This window comes from Theropithecus gelada, chromosome 19 (genome assembly GCF_003255815.1).
Source record: "Theropithecus gelada isolate Dixy chromosome 19, Tgel_1.0, whole genome shotgun sequence".
Taxonomy (NCBI): domain Eukaryota; kingdom Metazoa; phylum Chordata; class Mammalia; order Primates; family Cercopithecidae; genus Theropithecus; species Theropithecus gelada.
The window spans coordinates 47,570,960-47,595,588 of NC_037687.1; the positions used below are offsets into that span (position 1 = coordinate 47,570,960).

General features: G+C 39.7%; 1 protein-coding gene across 2 annotated transcripts in view; it reads right to left on the reverse strand.

Annotated features, from left to right (window-relative positions):
• Positions 1 to 24,629, reverse strand: part of ZNF507 (zinc finger protein 507) — a 40,716-nt gene that overhangs the window by 5,739 nt on the left and 10,348 nt on the right. For both annotated transcript variants that reach the window (XM_025369008.1, XM_025369007.1), the window contains 2 exons: positions 23,835 to 23,952; positions 19,939 to 20,053 (listed from right to left, as the gene is read on the reverse strand). In XM_025369008.1, the coding sequence (XP_025224793.1) occupies positions 19,939 to 20,053; positions 23,835 to 23,952 (233 nt within the window). The remainder of the gene's footprint in view (positions 1 to 19,938; positions 20,054 to 23,834; positions 23,953 to 24,629) is intronic.

Consider the following 24,629-nt stretch of genomic DNA (forward strand, 5'->3'; position numbering starts at 1 on the left):
CGCCCAGGCTGGAGTGCAATGGCCGGATCTCAGCTCACTGCAAGCTCCGCCTCCCAGGTTCACGCCATTCTCCTGCCTCAGCCTCCCGAGTAGCTGGGACTACAGGCGCCCGCCACCGCGCCCGGCTAGTTTTTTGTATTTTTTAGTAGAGACGGGGTTTCACCGTGTTAGCCAGGATGGTCTCGATCTCCTGACCTCGTGATCCGCCCGTCTCGGCCTCCCAAAGTGCTGGGATTACAGGCTTGAGCCACCGCGCCCAGCCTAATTTTTATATTTTTGATAGAGATGGGGTTTCACTATGTCGTCCAGGCTGGTCTCGAACTCCTGGACTCAAGTGATCTGCCCAACTCCCAAAGTGCTGAGATTACAGGTGTGAGCCACCATGCCCAGCCAATTCTGTGTTTTGACAAAGGTATAATGCCATGAATCCACCATTCCAGTGTCATATGAATAGTTTCACTGCCCTAAAAATGCCCTGTACTCCACCTTTTCATCCTTCCTTCCTGCCCCTGAATCCCTGGCAACCACTGATTTTTTTATTGACTCCATAGTTTTGCCTTTCCCAGAACATCACATAATTGGAATCATAGCAATATGCATGTACGGTTTTTCCATGTCTGTCAGGGGTTGATCATTCTTATTGCTGAGTAATATTACATTGTGTGGATGTACCATAGTTTGTTCACTCACCTGCTGAACAATATCTTGGTTGCTTCCAGTTTTTTGCAAATACAAATAATTGCTGATATGAACATTCATGTGCAAAGTTGTTTTGTTTTGCTTTTGAGACTGGGTCTTACTCTGTTGCCCAGGTTGGAGTCCAGTGGCACGACCAGAGCTCACTGCAGTCTCAAACTCCTGGGCTCAAGCAATCCTCCTGCGTTAGCTTCCCAGCAAGCGCAGGTTTTTATAAGGAAAGCGCAAGTTTTTATAAGGATAAAAGTTGTCATCATTTGGGCAAATACCTAGGAGCATAATTGCTGGGTCATACTGCAAAACTGTCATCTTTTTAGGAAACTGCAAATGCACTTTTCCAAAGACATTTTTGTTAAATACTTAATTACAAACCTAACAAATCAGGTAACTTACCTGAACTCTTTCCTACACCAATAAGAGACACAGTCAGCAATAACGAGGCACAAAGAAAATCAAACGGCATAGGAGTAAATAAAACAATTAAATACGGGCAAAGACTAAACTCTTATTCTGACCCACCTCCAATTTAACTTTGTGATAGCATGCAGCAGTATTCTTTTTTTACACACCCTGAGGAATCAGGTCCAAGGCCAAAGGCCTCTGATCTCAAGAAATACCAGCCCACTTACAGGCAATACACAGGCAGTTCTTTTTTTTTTTTTTTTTTTTGAGACAGGGTCTTGCTCTGTTGCCCAGGCTTGAGTGCAGTGGTGTGATCATGGCTCACTGCAGTCTTGGCCTCCTGGGCTCAAGTGATCCTCCCGCCTCATACTCCTTAAGTGCTAGGATTACAGACATGAGCTACCATATCCGGCCCAAATAGGCAATTCTTGATAGAACTTCTAATAAACTCAACTATATGAAAAGATGTTCAATCTCATCACTAACAATCAGGGAAATGTATCACACCCCTCAGATTGGCAAAGATAAGTAAGTCTGATAAGATGTGGAATCTGATAAATCTGGTAAGATTTTTCACAGATGTGGAAAAATGGAAATGTACAAATTTTATGTATGGCACTCTGAAGAACAATTTGGCAGTATCTATTAAGGCTGAAGTGGCACACACCTGTAGCCCCACAATTCTGGTGTTCACAAGGAAACACATACAAGAATCATCCTAGCCATGAACAGCAAAAAAGGATACAACCCACAGCCCCTGTTCTTCCACAAGGATATGAAAACAAATTGGTTTATTTTCATATAGTGGAATGTTATGAAGTGGGGCTGAAAAAAAAAAACAACTAAAAAATCCCCATGAGATCTATACTTAGCACCAGGAACCAATGTCAATAATGATCAGTGAAAAGAAAAATAAAAAGACCTGTTAGGCTTTTAACTTAAATAGTTGAAACACCAAAACCAACAGAATGTATTGCTTAATACATCCATATATATGTATATACACATACATATATGTTATGTACATAGAAAAGTTATTCACGAATACCTGAAATGATACACATCACTATCAAGACAATGGGGTACCTCTCAGGAGGAAGGGTTGAAGAAGTAAGAAATTGAAGCTTTAGCTATATCTACAATGTTTTATTTCTTCAAAATGTGGTAAAATGTTTGACATTTCATTATTTAAATATTTAAAAAATTGTTCCTCTTTTAAGCTTTTACAGCCTGCATTCTCCTTAAAACTTTATTACAGCTGGTATAATAAAATAAAATCACTACATTTTATTCTTGGTTATCTACAAAAAAAAAAAAAAAAACTAATCTTAATTCATTTTACTTTGCCCATTGATATCTGAGATGCAGCCATTTTTTGACAAACCTCAATAAATCTATAATATTTTCACTAATATCTTTATCAGAGGGTGGGCAGCTGGCAACTTTTCCACCCCCAAACCATTAAACTCAGTGTCTGTATCTGTGACTGTCACACGGTGGTGGTGTGTACTATAGTGTGGTTACAGTCGCCTGCTCAAATGTCTCTGGATCAGTTGCTTGAGAAGGGCAACTGCCCTGCGCCATGGTGGCTGGGCACCCAGCTCGATGCCAGCCAAAAGATGCCCACTCCCTTCCACCTAGTGCCTCTACCAAGGTGCCTTTACATGTCGGGCTCTCATACGTTAATTTTTATGTTATGCTAAGGGGAAACAGACACGAAATGCTGGCTCTTCAGACACCTGCCTCCTCACTTACATTCAGACTGTGGTCCTGAGGCCTCACCTGAAAATTCTTTATCCGGAATGATCCCCCAATGACAAGTCAGACTTATGCAACAAGAATTTCATACTTTTGCGAAAACTGGGTCAGAAAGTAAACACCAGAAATCGCAAATGTATCCTATAGAACATCTCTAATGTTATTCCAACCTTTTAAAAATAAGAGAGAACTGTTTACTGTTTTCCTTAAAAAAAAAAGAAAGAAAAAAAGCTTCTTATTTTAGAATAGTTACAGATATAGATACAGATACATAGAAAAGTTATTTCCCTTACTGTTAACATGTTACATTCCTGGGGTACATCTGTCACAAATCAGGAGCCAATGTTCCTTACATCATTATTAACTGAAGTCCACACTTTATTCGGATTTCCCTGGTTTGTACTTAACATCCTGTTTCTGTTCCACGACCCCATCCAGGACACAACATGGCTTTTAGTCCTCACGTCTCCTTAGAATCTTCTAGACTGCAATTGTTTCTCCTACTTGCCTTGTCTCTTTTGAGACGCACTTTCACTCTGGCGCCCAGGCTGCAGTGCGGTGGTGTGGTCTCGGCAAACTGCAACCTCCGCCTCCCAGGTTCAAGCGATTCTCCTGCCTCAGCCTCTGGAGTAGCTGGGATTACAGGCGTGCGCCACCACGCCTGGCTAATTTTTGCGTTTTTAGTAGAGACAGGGTTTCGTCATGTTAGCCAGGCTGGTTTCTAACTCCTGACCTCAGATGATCCGCCTGCCTCGGCCTCCCAAAGTGCTGGGATTACAGGCGTTGAGCCACCAAGTCTGGCTAACTTGCCTTGTTTTTAATGCCCTTGACAGATCTGAGGAACATGGGTCAGATATTTTGTAAATGTCCCTCAAGTTGGGGCTGTCTGCTGTTTTTTTCACGGTTAGACTAAGCTGATGAGTTCTTGGGAGAAAGGCCACAAAGGAAAAGGGCCATCCTCCCGACATCCCACTCTCAGGAGAACTTGCCCCTGACATTCCTCCCCTGGCTGAGCTCAGGTTTTTCCAGGGACAAGCTCCTCTTTCTCAACCCTGTTTCCACAGCATACCACTGGGAAGGTGGTCACTGTGTGCAGCCCACACTTAAGAGCTGGGATGATCACCTGTCTCCTCGAGGGAGGGGTATCTACGTCAATTATGTGGAATTCTTCTGCACGGGATGTGTCTATTCTCACCCACCTATTTATTCAACCATTTATGTACATCAGTATGGACACATGGGTATTTTATACTTTGGGGTATAATTCTGTATTGCACTATTTATTTTGTTGCTCAAACTCCTCCAGCCTTGCCCCCTGGGCCTCTGTGGTTGGCTCCCATGTCCTTCTGCCACACCCCGAGTTTTGTTTCTTAAGCACTTCCTTACTTGCTGGTCCTATGAGACGCTCCAAGATCACCTTGCATATTCCCCACCAGTCCTAGACTAGACTGATAATTTCTCTAGTTCTTTCTATTGGAAAAAGGTATCAGAAACCAAGATTTGGGTGATAGGTGAACTGCTTTAATTTTGTAAATAACTTTTTTCCTGATTTCAAAAATTCACTCTAGAAAATTAGAAATATACAGGAAAAAAAAAAAAGAAAATAAAAATCAATCATAGCCTTTTCACTAGATATAACCATTATTATTATTTTGATGTTTATTTTCCAGTATTTAAAAATACATATATTTTTATAAAATTTGAATTATGGAAGGCTACTGTTACAATTTAAACTTTCTACAATAAAGTATTTATTGACTACAATAAGCTGCCTAGCATTTCACATTGGATGGAACTGGTGGAATTCCATTTAATTCTCTATTTTATGCAGAATATATAATTCTGACAATTGACAATCATCTTTGCATAAAAATTTTAGGCACTTAAACCTTCTAGGAACACAGTCTATAAAGTTTAATTTGTGCACCAGCATGTGCTCATTCTTCTAGGGGAGACTTATTCTAGGAATACAGACAGTTCAGTATTAGGAGCTTCATTATTATGAGTCACCATTTGAAAGGATTGGAAGAGAAAAGGCATATTTTCGCTGGTGTTGCTGAGACTAAATCTAAAAAAATCAATATTCATTTTTAAATTTCTGATTATGGAAATCGTTAAACAAAGGCAAAATTATAAATAAAAATGTGATGAATCCGTACCATCCAGTTTCAATAACTGATTGTTGGCATTTTGCTAATCTTGTTTCATGTAGTCTCCTAACTTAAAGTTGCTTGATTTTTGCAGACATGTCTTATTCAAATTAGGATCCAAATGAGATCTACATTTCATATTTGGTTGGTAAGTCTCTTAAGTCTCTTTTAATCTATAATATCTCTTCTTTCTTTCCCGTCACCCCTCATGCATGTATCTGTTGAAGATATCAGGCCATCTGTCTTGCAGAATCTCTCACCACATGGACTACACTGAGGACTTTCTGGTGATGTCGTTTATCATGTCCCTGTGTCCTTCATGTTTCTTGTGAACTGGAAGTGAGATCTAGAAAAAATTTCTCAGCTTCTGCATTCCTGACATTTGGGGCTAGGTAATTCTTCACTGTGACAGCTGTCTGGGGCACTGCAGGTTGTCCAGCAGCATCGCTGGCCTCTACTCACTAAATGCCATTAGCGCTTTCTCCGTCAATTGGGACAAACACAGTAATGTCTCCAGACACTGGCAAATGTCCTCTGAGGGGGCAAAAGCACCCTTAGTTGGGAACCAATGATCTACAGATTTCATTTCATTAGATTCAAGGTCATATTTAATTTTCTTTCTTTTTCTTTCTTTTCTTTTTTTTTTTTTTACAAATATACTCCATGGGTATAGCTGTGTATTTCCTACTGCCATACTCAGGAGGCACTTAAACCAACAACACCTAACCCAATACACATTCTTAATAAAACTTCTCTACAAAATAAGGTAGATGGATAATTCTTCAGTATCATCAAAATATAACTTTCTCAACTACAAAACTAGTGTCAAGCTTAATTAGGAACCACCAGAGGCATTTCTATTAAATTCAAGAACAGAACAAGGACATTTACTATCCCCACTGTTACGCAGTATTGTGGAGGTACCAGCTAGGACAATCAGACGAGGGAAAGAAAGAAGAGGTATAGGCCGAGTGTGGTGGCTCACACCTGTAATCCTAGCACTGTGGGAGGATGAGGTGGGCGGATCACCTGAGGTCATGAGTTTGAGACCAGCCTGGCCAACATGGTAAAACCCCATCTCTACCAAAAATACAAAAATGAGCCATGCATGGTCGCGGGTGCCTGGAATCCCAGCTACTTGGGAGACTGAGGCATGAGAATCTCTTGAACCCAGGAGATGGAGGTTGCAGTGAGCCGAGATCATACCACTGCACCAACGCACTCCAGCCTGGGTGACAGACAAGACTCTGTCTCAAGAAAAAATAAAAAATAAAAAAAAAAAGAAAGAAAGAAAAGCTATAAACAGAAAGGAAAGTATGAGAAAATGATTTGCAGATAATGTAATGATATACCTTAACAATCCAACAGAAAATTAAAAACTGCTAACTAAGTAAAGCCACAAATCTAACATTCTATACAGATCAACAACTTTCTTATACAGAAACAATATTAAAATGCTAGCAAAATGCTAGAAGAAGGAAAAAACAATTTATAATAGCAATGGAAAAAATAAAATATATAAGAACAAGCCTAACAATGAGTGAGAGTGTGTGTGTGTGTGTGTTTGTGTGTGTGTGTGGTCCTTGCGTTGCACGGTTCCAAGCTGCATGAATTTCAGTTACTATGGCTTAGTTAAACATTATCAGTCCCCCAACAGCATGGTTCAAATTTCAGTTATTAACTACTATGGGAATATGAACTGTGAGTAACTGCAGAGAACGAACTTCACTGGCAGCTCTTCTGTCTACTATGTAAACAGAGATGTATCATGCCCAGTGACCAAGCAAGCCTTTCAAAGCTGGTGACTGGTCACTGTGCTATGCAGTTCACTCTCCGACAACAAAGCATGTAGTTATGCTGCATCCTTATCTCCCAACGTTAAACCTGCAGGACATGTTATGAAAATGGATAGTCACAAGAGAGGAACTGGCCAACAAAATTGAAGTGCAGCAAAAACCCACAAAGTGATAATGCTGGAAGCAAAATTAGACATAAATGTAAATGAATTCTAGAACAAATAAATAATTGGCCACAGGAATGCTGACACTGCTGACACTGAAGAAAACTTGGGATATGCAGCCAGAGGATCTTACTGAAAGTGAATTTAACAACGAGGTATGTAGTTCCTGAAGGAAGTTATGGCAGCAAAAAAGTCTGCATTAAATGAACTCTTGGAGACAATTTCTTAGAAAGGACAACTGACCACTTGCCAAAGCATAGGAAAGATGCTCATTCTAGACTGTAAAGGACACAATGAGAAGGCAAGCACTATTCAAACCACTCGATAAGTCTCTTACAAAGAGACAAAACATTTTATTTCTCAAAGTTTCTAAGTGTCGTATGATCTGAATTTACGTGTCCCCCGCCTCCCACCCCCGCCCCCGCCTGCCTGAAATTCCTGTGTGGAAACTTTAACCTCCAAAGGGATAGTATTAAGGTGGGGCCTTTGGAAGGTAACTAGATCATGAGGGCAGAGGCCTTGTGAATGTGAGTGGTATGATCTGAATGTATGTGTTCATGCCCCCTGCTGAAATTCCTATGTGGAAACTTAATCCCCAAAGGGATAGTATTAAGAGGTGGGGCCTTTGGAAGGTGACTAGGTCATGAGGGCAAAGGCCTTGTGAATGGGATTACTGCCCTTAGAAAAGAGGCTCAGGGGAGCTTTATTGCCCCTTCCAGTGTCAGGATGCTGCAAAAAGGTGTTATTTATGAAGTAGGGAGCAGGCCCTCATCAGACATCAAAGCTTCTGACACCTTGAGCTTGGACTTCCCAGCCTCCAGAACTGTAAGCAACACATTTCTGTTGTTCATAAATTACCCAGTCTAAGGCATTTTGTTATAGCAGCCTGAATGGACTAAGACACAGCACCACAGTTTAGATATGGTCTGTCTGTCAACACCAAAACTAACGTTGAAATTTGATCCCCAATAAGGCTGTACTGGGAGGAACGGCCTCGTGGGAGGTTTCTGTGTTTGGGGGTGGATCCCTTATAAATGGGATGTTGGTGGTGTTCTCTCAGTGGTAGGTGAGTTCCTGCTCTTCCAAGACCGGACTGGCTCTCGGAATGAATTAGTTCTCTTGAGAGTGGGGTGTTATGAAGCCAAGACACCCCTCAGTTCTTTGGTTCTTCGCATGTGTCCCCCCTTTTGTGACTTTCTCTGCCATGTTGTGTTGTAGCACAAAAACCTTCACTAGAAGCCAGGGCCAGGCCCTCAAACTTTTCGGCCTGCAGAACTGACAGCTGAAAAAAACGCCTTTTCTTCATTTGGAGCATTGTGGGTTATCTGATTTGCCATGCTATCAGAGCCCTTTGCTTATGGATTGTTGTTTTAAATTACTGAGCCAATTCCTGTCCACTCAACTGGTCAGCAAATGCTATCTCTTTATTTAAACCCTTTTCTGATTATATAATCTACATTCCTTGCATAAAAATGGAATATAGACAAGTATAAAGACAAATTCTAAAAAATTACTTGCATAGCTTTCTGGTCTTTTTAAATGTACATATGTAGATCTGAAGCAAAAGTAGAATCATACTATCGATTTTTAATCCTACTTTTGACAATGTTCCATGAGTATTTTCTCAAGTTAAAAATTATGCATTTTCAATGGGGTATAACGTTCCATCCTACAAAAATATCCTAATTTAACCACTCTACTAAGTAGCATAGAGCTAGAGGTTTTTGATATTTCTGACATTATAAGCAATGCTATAACAAATTATCTTGTACATCAATATAAATGCATTGCAGATTATTCTTTAGGGCAGAGTTCATTTCCCCCCAAGACTCCTTAAGAATAATAAAGAATGGGCCGGGCGCAGTGCCTCATGCCTGTAATCCAGCACTTCGGGAGGCCGAGGCGGGCGGATTACAAGGTCAGGAGATTGAGACCATCCTGGCTAACACGGTGAAACCCCGTCTCTAGTAAAAATATAAAAAATTAGCCAGGCACGGTAGTGGACACCTGTAATCCCAGCTACTTGGGAGGGTGAGGCAGGAGAATGGCATGAACCTGGGAGGCAGAGCTTGCAGTGAGCCAAGATCACGTCACTGCACTCCAGCCTGGGCGACAGAGCGAGACTCCATCTCAAAACAAAAACAATAATAATAATAATAATAATAATAATACTAATAAACAATGAACACTCCTAGTTGAGACACAGAACATTACCAATATACCTTTGAGACTCCCTGTGTGCCTCACCTCAATTGCCTCCCCTTCCTTTCCAGAGATAAGAATGTTCCTGGGCTGTGGGGCACAGCGTTTTTTTGTTTGTTTGTTTGTTTTTTTGACACGGAGTTTCACTCTTGTTGCCCAGGCTGGAGTGCAATGGCGCAATCAATCTTGGCTCACCGTAAGCTCCCCCTCCCAGATTCAGGTGATTCTCCTGCCTCAGCCTCCTGAGTAGCTGGGATTACAGGCACGTGCCACTACACCTGACTAATTTTGTATTTTCAGTAGAGACAGGATTTCTCCATGTTGGTCAGGCTGGTCTCGAACTATTGGCCTCAGGTGATCCACCTGCCTCGGCCTCTCAAAGTGCTGGGATTACAGGCATGAGCCACTGCGCCTGGCCAGGCACAGCCATTTTTAAGGCTCTGATCTATAAATGTAGTACCCAGAAAGAGGAGAAATGACAGAAAATATGTTTTGACAGGATGGTAAGGACATAAAAACAGAAATGCAGATCCATGGAACAGAATAAATGGCCCAGAAATCAATCTAAACATACACAGTCAATGAATATTTGACAAGGGCACCAAGAGGACATAATGAAGAAGAATAGTCTCTTCAATAAATGGTGCTGGGAATACTGGATATCCACATGCAAAAGAATTAAAGTGGATCCATATCTTACATCATCCACAAAAATCAACTCAAAATGGATAAAATAGCTGAATGGAATATCAGAAACTGTCAAACTCCTAGAAGAGAGTACAGGGAAAAATCTCGCTGCAGTGGCAATGATTTTTTGGATATGACACCAAAAGCTCAGGCTACAAAAGTACAAATAAAAGGGACAACATCAAACCAAAAAACTTCTGTACAGCAAAGAAAACAATCAACAAAAGGAAAGAGCAACCTAAGGACTGCAAAAAAAATTTGCAAACCACATATCTGATAAGGGGTTAATATCCAAAATCTATAATGAACACTTCTAACTTGATTAAAAAATGAGCAAAGGACCTGAAAAGATATTTCTCCAAAGACATAAAAACTGCAACAGTGATATGAAAATGTACTCAACATCACGAATCATCAGAGAAACACAAATTAAAATCACTATGAAATGATAACCTGTTAGGATGACTATTATCAAAGACAAAAGAGAGAACAAATGTTGGCAAGGGTGTAGGGAAAAGGAAATCCTACTACACTGTTGGTGATAATGTAGATTGGTACAGCCATGAAAACTAGTATGGAGGTTCCTAAAGAAATTAAAAATAGAACTACCACATGACCCAGAAATCCCTCTTCTGTGTAGGAGATGAAATCGCCACCTTACCAGGTATCTGCCTTTCCATGCTCAGTGCAGCATTCCTCACAAAAACCAAGGTATGGAAACGACCTAAGTGTCCACTGACGGACAAATGGATAAAGAAAACGTGGCATGCGCGCGACACACACACACACACACACACACACACACACACACACACACACACACACAATCATTCCACCTTAAAAAGGGAGATCCTGCCTTTTGCCACTACATGGATGGGCCTGGAGGCCTCATGCTAATAAGCCAAACACAGAAAGACAAGTATTGCTCAGTGTTACTTAAAAGTCCAATACACACACACAGAGAGAAGGAAGGAGTGGTTACAAGGGGCTGGGGGTGGGGAGGGAGAGAAGATTCTGGCATACAAAGCAGCATGTATATAGGATGAAGTTGTCTAGAGATCTAATACACAGCATAAGGACTATAATCAAAATGTACTGTATTAGGAATTTTTGTTAAATAAGTAGATTTTAGCTGCTCTTGCCACAAAAAAGTATGTAAGATGATAGATATGCTAATTTGCTTCCCTATAGTAACCATTTTACTATCTATATTCTATACATATTGTTAACCTCCAATATATACAATAAGATTTATTAAAAAACAAAACAAAAACATTAAAAAAAATGTTTTGAAACAGAGGTTATGTCTAACAAATCATTTCTAACCACCTCACCAACAGACCAGCACCAACCATATTTCCACGTAGGGTAAACTGCTCCTTCCTATCCCGCCCCATTCATTGGGCAAAAAAAGTCTTAAACCAAAACGAAACCACACTGACAAAAGAGCACACTGATCATGACACCACCTCTCATGATTCTGCTTTGCTTCCTTGGTGGAGCTGCTGGATGCTCCTGATGACAGAGCCATTTGGGACTCCTCTACCAAGGCAAAGCCATACACATGACATGAGGAAAGAAGTGAACACCCTAACAGTGTGATTGCTGGACTCCTAGAGTGGCCTGTAAATATGGCCGTTGCTGAATGCAGGCTTTGGAATGTCCAAAGAAGCACAATTTCTATGTTACCCAATAAAACCCGATATGTATCTGTATAAAAAATGATTTCTTCCCAATGCAAAGAAGCTACTTCGGCAACCCAAAGAAAGCCAGTGTAGAAACTCAAGGCTTCTTACAACTTGGCTAAAAACCCTGAGACTGAATTTTTCTACAGACATTCTCCCACTGTTAGTCAGTCAGTTACTTTGGTCTCAGAACCCCAAGGAGATAAGGATGCTGGTTTAAAAACCCCCACTTCCCTGGCCTGGGACGTTACTTGGTTACACTCCAGGTCAAATGCCTTGAGGGCTTAGATGGAAGAAAGTAGCTGGATGTCCTACAAGATTTGGGGTGACCTGAGTCTGGCTTGAACACATACACAATGATTTCAACAGAAATTCTGCAATAGGGCTTATCTTATGACCTTCAATTCATTTTCTACGCTTTTAAAGAAATAACTAAGGCCCCCACAAAACAGCCACTTCAAATTTTGTGATGAACCTGAGAGATCTTTATGCCACTGAGAAAAACAAACTCTTTCAGTTCATCTCTTCAAAACAAAATATACATTTTTTTCCTCCTGATGAAACTATCTCCTTCACTGTTTTCCTTAAACAAACTGAAGCTTTTTAAAGACTTAAGTTTTTCCCCAAGCCAACACATTGACTAAAGAATCACGATGCCTACAGATGAAAAAAGACTGAAGCCTGTAACTCTGGTGGAAGTGATGGGCTGTGACTTCCAAGGTTAGGTCATAAAAGGCAACACAGCTTTTGCCTACCTATCTAAGAAGCTCATTTAGGGGACTAGCAGACCTGCAAAGTCCACAAGGAGAAATCATGTGTGTTTTCCAGCTGAGGCCCAACCAACGGCTAGCACAGCACCAGCCTGTGCTGAGGCAGCCTTCAGAGGACTGTAACCCCCAGCTGTCTGGGTCACTTCCAGCCTTCAAGCTTTCTCTGATGAGACCCCAGACAGTATGGGACAAAGACAAGCCGTCTCTACTGTGTCCTTTCCAAATTCCTGACCGACCCACAGAATCCCTGAGCATAATGAAATTGCTTCTGTTTCACACCCTGATTTGGTGTGGGCTGCTGGCATGCAGCAGCAGTACACTTCATAAAGAGATCTCCCTGGCGTAGCACAGACAGACAGGATGACACAGTTATTAGAAGCAAGAGTTCAAGCCCCAGCTCTGAGACATGGGGAAAGTTGTTTAAGCTAGCCCAGCCTCTGTTTCCATGTCTACAAAACTGGGGTAGTAATATTCCTAAGTACTGGGCTGCTGTGAGGACTGAACTGACATGTATTGAATGCTTAGCACACCAGGCCTGGCCCAAAAACAATCTTCTCAAAAATATCAGCTGTTATTATCATTTCTAATATACTCATATTTATACAAATCCCATACAATAACTGACTACACTGAGAGGCAACCTTATTATTTCCATTCCAAACTGCCATTCCCACTGCTGAAAGCCTTTCTGAAATGTTTTCTGTTTAGATTTTTTTTAGCTTTAGTGCCATATTATAGTAAACCAGGCTCAGTAACACCTAAGCACACATAGTTGATGCACCATCCCTGAAAATCAGCACACATTTTTATTTCTGTATCATCATCTACCTTACTCAACAGACTATTTCAAAAAATCAAAACTAGTTTCAGAATATAAAGACAAAAAAGTCCTAAACACAAAGATTAATACATTTGACTATATTAAACTGGAAATGTCTGTTCATCAAAAGACATCATTAAGAAAGTAGAAAGGCAAGCCATACTTTAGATGACATCTGCAATATGTCCCACAAAGGCCTTGTACTCAGAATACATAAAGAGCTCCTGCAAATCAGTAAGAAAACAGCAGATGATAGTTTGGATATTTGTCCTTCCAAATCTCATGTCAAAATTTGATCCCCAATGTTGGAGGTAAAGCCTGGGGAGAGGCGACTGGGTCATGGGGACGGATCCCTTAGGAATGTGGCTTGGTGTAGCCATTCATGAATAATGAGTTCTCTCTGTTACTGCAAGATCTGACTGTTAAGAAGAGCCTGGTACCTCCTTCCCTCTCTCTTGCTCCATGTCTCACAATGTGACATATCTGCTCCTGCTTCACCTCTGTCATGACTGGAAGCCTCCTGAGGCCCTCACCAGAAGCAGAGGACAGCCTGCAGAACCACGAGCCAAATAAACCTCTTCTTTATAAACTGCCCAGCCTGAGAATACGTATTCCCTCATAACAATGCTAAATACAACAGACAAAGCAAAAAAGAAGTAGGCAATAGCCCATAAATGAAAAGATGCTCAAACTCAGAAATTATCAGGGAAATGCAAATGAAAGCACAATAATACACTGCTATACATCTACCAAAACAATAGAGATTAAAGACTGACAACACAAAGTGCTGCTGAGGATGTGAATAGGTACAACCATTTTGGAAAACTATTGACACTGTCTACCAGAGCTGAATACATATACATGTCCAATTACCAAGAAATTCCACCCCTAGGTATAAACCCAATGGAAATGGACTCATTTCATATATACGCCCCAAAACATGTAAAACAATGTTCAAACTGGTATCAGATCATGTCAGGGAGGAAAACCTTGCAATAACCCAAATGTCTATCCACAGCACAATGAATAAATTGTGGTGGTCTTAACACTGGAATACTATACAGCAATGAAATGCATTTGTGCTAGGTGGAACTATACACACACACGTTGAGTGAAAAAATCTAAACATAAAGTAGAACATGTCCTGTATGATTCTATTTTTATTAAGTTCAGAAACAGAAAAAACTAATTGATAATGTTACAAGTCAAGATAGTGGTTACCAGAAAGAGGGGAGGGGTAGTTAAAGACTGGAAGGCCCACGAAGGAGTGCTGCTGAAGAGCTGATAATGGTTTGTGTTACGAGCATGAGTTTAATTTGTCATTATTCATCAGCTGTACCGTTATGATTTACGCAGTTTTCAGGAGGCATAGGAACATCAAGTATAAAATCTATTTAAAAAATTTAGAGGGAAGGAGGGAGACAGAGACTTAAGAGACTCTCTTAATAGAGTGGCTGGACCTTGTTTGGTTCTCGATATGAAAAAGCTACCTCTAAAAGTACATTTTGAAAAAATTAGGGAAAAATGGGTATTTTGGGACTGGGTATTAAAAAAAATCATCTTATATTATTTGGGCAGTTATTCTACTTAAGGAAGAAAAGGTATAATAATACCACTACACATTTATTTTCAAGAATAAATTAAACTTACACAAAAAACTTAAAGAATCAGACCCATTTTATAGATAGGAAAAACTGAGGGATATGGACAACTATCAGTCAACATTTACTGTGTACGTACTATGTCCTGGGCAGTGTGTGGAGTACTTGAGCCCAAAGCCCCTGTACTTCCCTTGATATCACACTGTCCCCCTGCCACAGTGTAGTTTCAGAACCTAAGCACAGTACAGCTGTGTTTCTAAGGGAAAATGGGTTCCATGCCATATGGTTAAAAAGAAACTGATACTCTCAGGACAACGTTTTGTTCTCCCATCCTGTTCTCTACAAAAGTGGTACTGGGAGATGTAAATCAGGGCAGGTCCAGCAGTGCAATATTAAACTAAATCGATGACCATCTATTATGGAAAATTTTGACTGGAACTTTTCGGTAAAACTTTGGGGTCAATGTTGTAAATGTCAGGTATAATCTCTCACCTTATACAAAAATCAAATCAAAATGGATTAAGGACTTAAACCTAAGACCTGAAACTATAAAAATTCTAGAAGATAACATTGGAAAAACCCTTCTAGACACTGGCTTAGGCAAGGATTTCATGACCAAAACCACAAAAGCAATTGCAATAAAAACAGAGATAAATAGCTGTATCTAATTAAACTAAAGAGCTTCTGCATAAGGAACAGTCAAGAGAGTAAACAGACAACCCACTGAGTGGGAGAAAATCTTCACAATCTATACATCTCACAAAGGACTAATATCCAGAATCTATAACAAACTCAAATCAGTAGGAAAAAAAAAAATCAATCCCATCAAAAAGTGGGCTAAGGACATAGACAATTCTCAAAAGAAGATATGCAAATGGCCAACAAACATATGAAAAAATCACTAATGATCAGGGAAATGCAAATCAAATGCAACATCACTAATGATCAGGGAAATGCAAATCAAAACCACAGTGTGATACCACCTTACTCCTGGAAGAATGGCCATAATCAAAGAATCAATCGACAGTAGACGTTGGTGTGGATGTGGCAATAAGGGAACACGTCTACACTGCTGGTGGGAATGTAAACTAGTACAGCCACTATGGAACAGTGCAGAGGTTCCTTAAAGAACTAAAGTAGAACTACCATTTGATCCAGCAATCCCACTACTGGGGATCTACCCAGAGGGAAAGAAGTCATTATTTGAAAAAGATACTTGCACACGCAAGTTTATAGCAGCATAATTCACGATAGCAAAATTGTGGAACCAACCCAAATGCCCATCAATCAACAAGTGGATAAAGAACTCTGTGATATATGCATATATATGATGGAATACTAGTCAGCTATAAAAAGGAATGAATTAACAGCGTTTGCAGTGACCTGGATGAGATCAGAGACTATTATTCCAAGTGAAGTAACTTAGGAATGGAAAACCAAACATTATATGTTCTCACTGATATGTGGGAGCTAAGCTATAAGGATGCAAAGGCATAACAATGATAAAATGGACTTTGGGGACTTGGGGGGAAAGAGAGGGAGGAGGGCAAAAGATAAAAGACAACAAATATGGTGCCGTGTATACTGCTCGGGTGATGGGTGCACCAGGTTCTCATAAATCACCATTAAAGAACTTACTCATGTAACCAAATACCACCTGGACCCCAATAACTTATGGAAAAATAAAATTTAAAAAAGAAAAAAAAGAAATGTCAGGTATAACTATAATTGATATATGGTTTACACAGAATAAAAACAAAGTTATTAATACCTGCATTAGTAGGGACTGGGATGGAATGATGTCATTTTAATCTTTACCTGCCTTCCACAGGAATGGAAAACAGCTCTCTTTTTTCTGGGTAAGAACAGGGCTTCTGAGATAATCTGACAACTTCATGAGCAGAAAATGGGAACAAGCCCCTTCAATGAACCAAGTAACATGCTGGGTACTTCATAAATATAATTTCACTTAATCTTCACAAAGCTTTATGAGCAGGGAAGTATTCTCCCCGGTTTTGTATGGGAAAAGAGGCTTAGTGTAGCATAACATTCCCAAGGCCACCAGTCGGGCACAGGAAGTGTGTGGTCCAGGCCTGGGATGCTCCCAAGACACTAGAGTGACTCCAAAGCAGCCAGACATAGAACGGGGACCTCAGCAGGGACAGCACTCTGCCTGGGCCCAGCATCTCTCTGGTAAAATGAGCTCTGCCTGCCTACCCTGGCACAGAATTAATTCTTTGTTTCCCTAGTGTTTAGAGGTCATCAGCCTTTTAGTACTCTTCTTTGTTTAGATAATGAATTATTGAGAAGATAAAAGCTGGGTCCAGTAACTACCGGCTACCACTTACTGGCTGCTTATTATGTGCTGGTACCTTATATGGTATTTCATTTCATCCTCACAACCTTAATATCCTCATTCTATTACCGACAAAACCAAGCACAGAGAGGTGAAACAAATCCCACAAGTGAGAGCGCTCAGATTCAATCTCAGGACTATCTGCCCCTAGAACTAGGGATCCATGAAGCCGTACTGCCCAGACCACAAAGATGGGGTCATTGAAGGACTGGAATGACAGCATAAAAAACAAAAGCATGAGAAAGGAACAGGTTTCACCACTACAGAAAACCTATTATGTAACAGGCACACTAAAATAAACAATAAACCTTTTGTGCCCTTCTGCAAAATGTAGAAGTTGTGCAACAAGACCTTGCAGCTCTATAAGAACTCGTTACTGCTGCTTGTGAGCATGTTTCCTAATGAAATGTAGGGAATCAGAAATGCACAGAGTATGGCATGAACTCTGAGAAACCAAGCCCAAACTCTGACCATAAGTGCACCAGGCAACGAAACTGAATGAAGCAGACGCAAAATGAGCCAGAGAAACTCCTGTGATCCTTGAATTAAGTCAGGCATTATAAAGCCTACGCTTACCAGCTCAGCTTAAGGTACAGAGTATAGGACAATAAGGAGAAAGTCCTAGAAACATCCTGGAATAGAACATGTTAATCCATAATGCTCTGTGACCAGAAATCCCATAAAGACAAAGGATAGCGAGTATTTAAAAAAGGTTAAAAGGAGAGCCATGACATTAGAAAATAAGACTTACGAGGAAAAACTGATAATAAGTACAAAGAGGGAGGTATGACAAAATTGTTTCTAAGGCATAAACACACCAAACCCAGTGACAAAGTGCAGTGTGAATAAATTTGGAAAATAACAGACTGAGACTTCTCTGATGTTACACAAAGAGGATTCTCACAGGATGTTGCCCGTTAGTAGGAAGACCCTAGGACAACTGCAACGAATCCTATGAGCCTGTGAATATTTTCAGAACGTAAGAAAACATCCCTGAGACGCTGACAGCTATCAAAATGAATCTTTAAGCTGCAAGACTGATCTACTAAAGCAGATGTAAAACCTTCAACAGAACTGGAATCGCTCACCTACTGCATACATTTATCCTAAGTATTTGTGGGTCTACTTGCATACTGTTTGTCTACAAGTTCCATGACAGCAAAGATGATGTCTGTTTTGTTATGACTGTAGTCCAAGAATCTAGCATGGCCCCTGAAGCATAATATTTGCTCAATAAATATTTCTCCATGAATGAAAGAACAATCTAATTCTGGACCCAGAGAAATGTTATTTTCTTCTTACTTAAATCACATGAATCTGGCATAGTATGTCTAAATTCAAGGATACCAAAAATATAAAGGCAAAGCTTTCTCCTCCTATCAGGTAAACTAGTGTTCCCTGTTTCCATCACATTCTCCTAATCATTTCCCAGTATAAATCACGAATGTATACATACTCAGTCCCACCAATTAAACAGACTGATTGGACATGGTGTAACCATGCAATCCCAGCACTTTAGGAGGCTGAGGTGGGCAGACACTTGAGGCCAGGAGTTTAAGACCTGGTGAAACCCCGTCTCTAATTAGCTAATTATCATGCCTGTGGTCCCAGCTACTTGGGAGGCTGAGGCATGAGAATCACTTGAACCCAGGAGGCGGAGGTTGTCAGGAGGCAAGATCACGCCACTGCAATCCGGCCCGGGCGATGACAGAGTAAGACTCTGTCGAAAGGAAGAAAGGAAGAAAGAAAGAAAAGAAAGAAAAGAAAAGAAAAGAAAAAAGATGAGAGAGAAAGAGAAAGAAAGAAAGAAAAGAAAGAAAAGAAGGAAAGAAGGAAAGAAAGAAAGACACTGACGAAGACTGAAGCAAGGTCAAACATCTTCCACAGTTTTAAGACTCTGCAAACAGATGTACTGTCTCAAGAGTGATTATAAGTAAATCTGCTGGTTTGCAAACTAAGCACGTATTAAATATTCGAAACCATACACAGATCACCACACTATGGGATTAAACAATGACCTTTTATGGCACAGTCTATCGGGTTTTCATTGAGATTAATAGAATAACTTTCCCACACTCACTTGTATATCTATAAATTCTGGGGAGAGAGTTAAAACCTGCAAAGTTCTGATAAGGGGGTGAAAGAGTTCATGCCCATGGCCTAGCACTATCACTGAGACTGCCTACATTTTCTGAAATACATATTTGAATTGGCTTTTGGGAAAAATCAAGTAACATTAAATGACTTATTCTATACATACTAGCTTAATTTTGAAAAATGGACTCTTTAATAGGAAATTTTATTGCCTTTAAGTTTTAAGGATCTTTTGCTGGAATACTGAGTACCTTACTGCCAAATTACTGAAATGAACTCTAAGGCACTGAAAATTGCTATGAAATTTATACCCATATGAAATGAAAACATAAAATTGACAGATAAAGACAATTTCCTATATATCAACTAGACAAAATGCCTACTGTCCTAAGATTCAAGCTTAAAGTTCACATCTTAACAAACCAAACAATACTTATAAAACCGGCCAGGTGCAGTGGCTCACGCCTGCAATTCCAGCACTTTGGGAGGCTGATGTGGGAGGATCCCTTGAGGCTAGGAGTTCGAGACTGCAATGAGCTATGATCACACCACTGCACTCCAGCCTGGGCAATACAGCAAGACCCTGACTTAAAAAATAAGTAAATATATAAACAACAAAATATAAAACCAATTAGTGGAAATTTCTTACTTCTTAACCTGTGTTTCAATAAGTGCTATACATTTTTAATTATTTCATTTTATTTTACTATAAAATATTTTAATACAAGCATTAAAATTCTAGAATCATAACACTTACCTGTACGGCTTATCAGAGTTATGGATTCGCCTGTGGTTTCTGACACCAACATATGTTGTACTTGTATAATCACACACATCACATCTATACTGTTTCTGGACTGAAGACTTATTCCCTAGACAAGGTATTTCAGAGTTTTAATAGCAGGCTTTGACAAGATTCAAATGACAGCATTTACATTCCATTGTAAATGAAAATTTATACCACATAGTTGTATTAGTATTTCATTTACGGCTTTCTTGCTGTTTTAACAAGTCTGAAGTGGTTTTATAGGTTTTCCTGCATATACACTATCAGCAGATATAAACTGAACATCATCTGACCTATAAACACAGATAGGTTGGGATGATTTCTGCATAACCGTGTACTATATTCTAAATCATAATGAACTTGCTTCCGGCTGACTGTGTAGGAGCTAAATTAATCAGAGACACCCTGTTGATCTGTATCACCAAATAGGTGTTACTCTAACCAATACTGGATATACTGTCTTAAAGAAACACTGACTTGCCAACAAGCTGTAATTTAATACTATACTCCAACATTATAAAGTGTAGCTATGAAGCATATATAACCAACTCAATATAAAAAGCCTGGCTGGCTGGGTGTGGTGGCTTATGCCCATAATCCTAGCACTCTGGAAGGCCAAAGTGGGAGGATCGCTTGAGGCCAGGAGTTGGAGACCAGCCTGGGCAACAGAGCAACAGATCTCTCCCCTACTCTCACCCTGCAAAAAAAAGCCTAAGGCCTTTTCACCCAGTGCATTTTCTTTGTTTACCACTAAATGTTAGCTATCAATGCAACAAGAAAGGAAAAGCAGCCGCAAATTTTTAAGTGCTATGCAATGTATAATTCTTTCTAGTTAACTGACAGGTTACAGGGACAAAGGTTATGACTGACATGAATATGCAGCTCTCCGAAACGCAGGAAACATGGATCCAATGAAAAGAAGCCATGTTACTAAACTCACTCTGCAACAACAGGGCTGAGTAATTCAAGTTGGGGTAAGCTTATGTCAACACGAGTTGAGTGACTTGATTATATAAAACGATTTCCTGAAGATATTCAACGCTTCATGTACTTGTCTGTCAGCATACAGTCCACAGGCTATTCACACTCTGCTTTATATTCAGAAACAAAACAAGCATGGAAGCTCATGAAAAAGGCAGAGCAGGAAGAACTGTGTATCTCTTGGCAGGAAGAAAGCTTAGGTAGAACACCTGTATACACTGCATAAAAGTAAAATCCGTGGTATTATACAAAGGGAAACCCACACTGAAATTTCAACAAAGAAAATCCTTAAGTTAAATTTACAGCTTCTGAAATTGAAATTTTCTTTTGCTAATAACTACTGCCAGGCAGAACAAAATGTCCTAATTTCCTGGTATAAATCTATAACATTAATATACACACTAATCATAATTATAATCTAAGTATTGCTCTTAATTGGTAGGTTAAAAACTTGGACTTGATTATAAATGGCACTGTTCCAAATACAGTTTTTAAAAAACCCTAAAAAATGAAGTGTGAAATATTGGATAATGGTTTTGTGTGAGAAATATTACAGATCAATGACAACTAATAAAACTGACAGATGGAAAAACTTAATATAGCACAGAATGAGAGCCTGTGATACTTCAAGCAACTGTTTCCAATGGAAAGAATATTGGATTTAAAGTTCAAAAACTTGGGCTTAGTCCTCGCTCTGCCACTTTCTACTAGTATGATCATGGGTAAATTATTTTGCCTCTTGAAGTCTCAGTTTTCTCATCTACAAATTGGAAATGCTAGAACCTCACAGCATAGTTTAGTAAGTCCTACATTTTTCCTTTAGCAAAGTCTGTACTGTACCTGCATGTCTCGGTAAAATCTCTGCCCTGTCACTAAATGTCTATTCTCTGAGGATAAGGGATCTGCTTGTTTTGTTTAGACTGAATCCCCAGGGCTTGGCAAATTATAGGTTTCCAATAAAAACCAATTTAATTAGGTTTCATGGATTAACACCATACGAAAGGGCTTTGCTTGCGGCTCTATTTGAGCTCCTGTGGTATCTGCTGACATACCCATCAGCCTCATTCTGTCTTCTTCACTGAGTTGGGTTCCTGAAGGGCAGTGATGCCTTTCACTGCACTCCCAGCACCTAGCACAGTATCTAGCTCAAGAGAGGCAGGCACACCTTTTGGCCAAGCAAATGTTAAGCTGAAACATGCCCTAAGGTATCTGTGCTGTCAGAATGGCAGAGACTGGGGATCACAGAGGCACACATCTCTCTTCTTGTTTAACAAGTTTACTAAATGGTTAAAGAAGTTTTAACAAAGCATGAATTATTATTACCTTATTTGTGAGCTAAAAATTTTTTCTTTGACCTGACAACCAGATTTCAAAATATCTAATAGCTAATAAAGTACCCATCCAGGTATAAATATGCAGTCATCTGAACTGCTACAGTACTGAGAGAAAAAAGCAAATGGAGCCAGGTGGAGGAAAAGAGGCATGGCAGGCAATTTAAAAATCCATACATGTAACCCTTAAAAAAAGGCATGAGCCACAAAGAAAAGATGCTGCAACATAAAATATAGTAAACATACATCAATACTGTAAAGTCTGAAGTGGTTATTTTAATTTTGAGCTGACGCTTTAATCTTTTTATTAAAATTGTGAATTTTAATGTTAACTCATTTGGACAGTTTGAAATGTTTGCTTTTTAGGACGGTGCTAAAAAAGACATCTTCCAACACTGATATTAACTGCAGGTGGTGCTACTGAGTAGTATTTACTTCATCCCTTCATTAGGGATTTATAGTCCAATCATATCAAACGTTTTAATGTCTCCTTTAAAGGAGATATGGAAACATAATGAATTAAAATAAAAGGAGGCATTGAGGGCTATTTTGTAAAAAGGAAACAAAACTGTTTTAGCTCAGCCATCTACTGCAGAAACAGATGCTATGCCATAAACTCCTTTTGTTTTGGAGAGTTTTACAGGGATGACATCTGTTTGACATGAGAATTTTGGTGCTACAGTGGTGTCAAAATCAGTTCTTTCAGAAACATTCTAGAATCAGTTATGCTTTCTGGGGTATAATTTAATGAAACATTATGGTAAAACATTTCACTCTGTAGTCGTTTCTAACTTTAATTCTTAGTAAATCTAAAAAGGAAAGTCACCCCAATATGTTTTATCTCCCATAAACATTATGCGCCACACTGGAGACATTTAAAGTATATCAATTTAAGTGAGCTGAACCAAAGCGGCACAGCTTAGTACACTTTATACTTAATTCTCTGGATGTGGCATCCGCCTTTTCATGGAGCTCTAATTAAATCTTTTGATTCTAATATTCCTATTACCAGAAACTCGGTAGACTGCTACCTAACTAGTACATAAAAAGATCTTGTGTGTCTATGTGTGAGTATTTTTTTTTTTAAATAATGCAGATGAAATCTGGCAGTCATACTTGGGTAAGAATAAGATCACAGCGGGAAGCCCCAGTTAAAGTTTGGGATGGGGGCCTACCATCTGCAAAAGCTCTGTTCTCAGTAGGTCAACTGGTGCCGAGAGAGGGAAGGGAGGCCTGTTTTCCATGTTGTAGCTTTTCTGGCTTTCTGGTACATCACCTTCTAAGGGGCGCTTAAGTTTCAACTGCCATATCTACCTACAAAGCTGAAGATGAATCCTTACTATCTAGGGCTTCTCACCTAGGACCTAGTAATCATCTGCTTCATTCAGTACTTGGCATTTCGTCAGAAACAGAGATCAGATTCACTCACATCCATGGTACAAAAATGGAGAAGAATATAGGCTTTTGCCCTGAAAATAACCAATCATGACAACTAAGGGCACTTTTACATCATGTGCGAGTCACTGCAGCCTATATAACAAAATACATAGATACCTTCCTGGACACATTTTCCATCAGCTGTATCACTGGAAATTCTTGGCTCATTAGAAGTTGCTATTGACAAGGTATCTGGAAGACTGTGCTGTTCTCTCTCATGATTCCTCAATTGACTCTAAAAAGTGGAAAGAAATATGTAATTTTCAATAAATATGCATGTCCAACTCTTAGGAGGCTGTAGAAGAACGGGTTCATTGCTTTCATGGCCTAGTACAACGAATTACCGTATTTTAAAATCAAGTCTGCTAAAAGATCATTTGACACATTTGACAATTTATAGAAAGAGGTACATTAGCAAATCATAACATCATGCAATGGACAGTTCCTCTTCATATTCTCTGAAAGGAAGTCACCGCCTTCTTAAGTGATTACGCAGGGCGTGTCCGTATTTACTGAAACACTGGTAGGCCCAGAGGAACCAGCAGTGTTCAGAATAATGCAACTTCACAAAAATAAATCCAATCTGTAATCACCAGACTCCTAATTTTTCATTTAAATATCTAAATGTGTAAGGGACCTAACTGGAAGTGCTCCTCCAAGGACATCCTGTCTCCTCTACTTCCATTCCCACGAATGAAGAGCTCAGCAGCAAAAGAAACTCCTGGAGACTTGTGGAACTTGTCTTTGCAGCCTATGTGGATGTCCTACTTGGAATTTCATGAGTGTAATCTGAGAAGCAGTGAACCTCAGACTCAAGGGCTTTTTTATTCCTGTTACCTTTTTGTTTGTTTGTCTGGTTGTTTAGAGACGGAGTTTTGCTCTGTTGCCCAGGCTGGAGTGCAGTGGCACGAT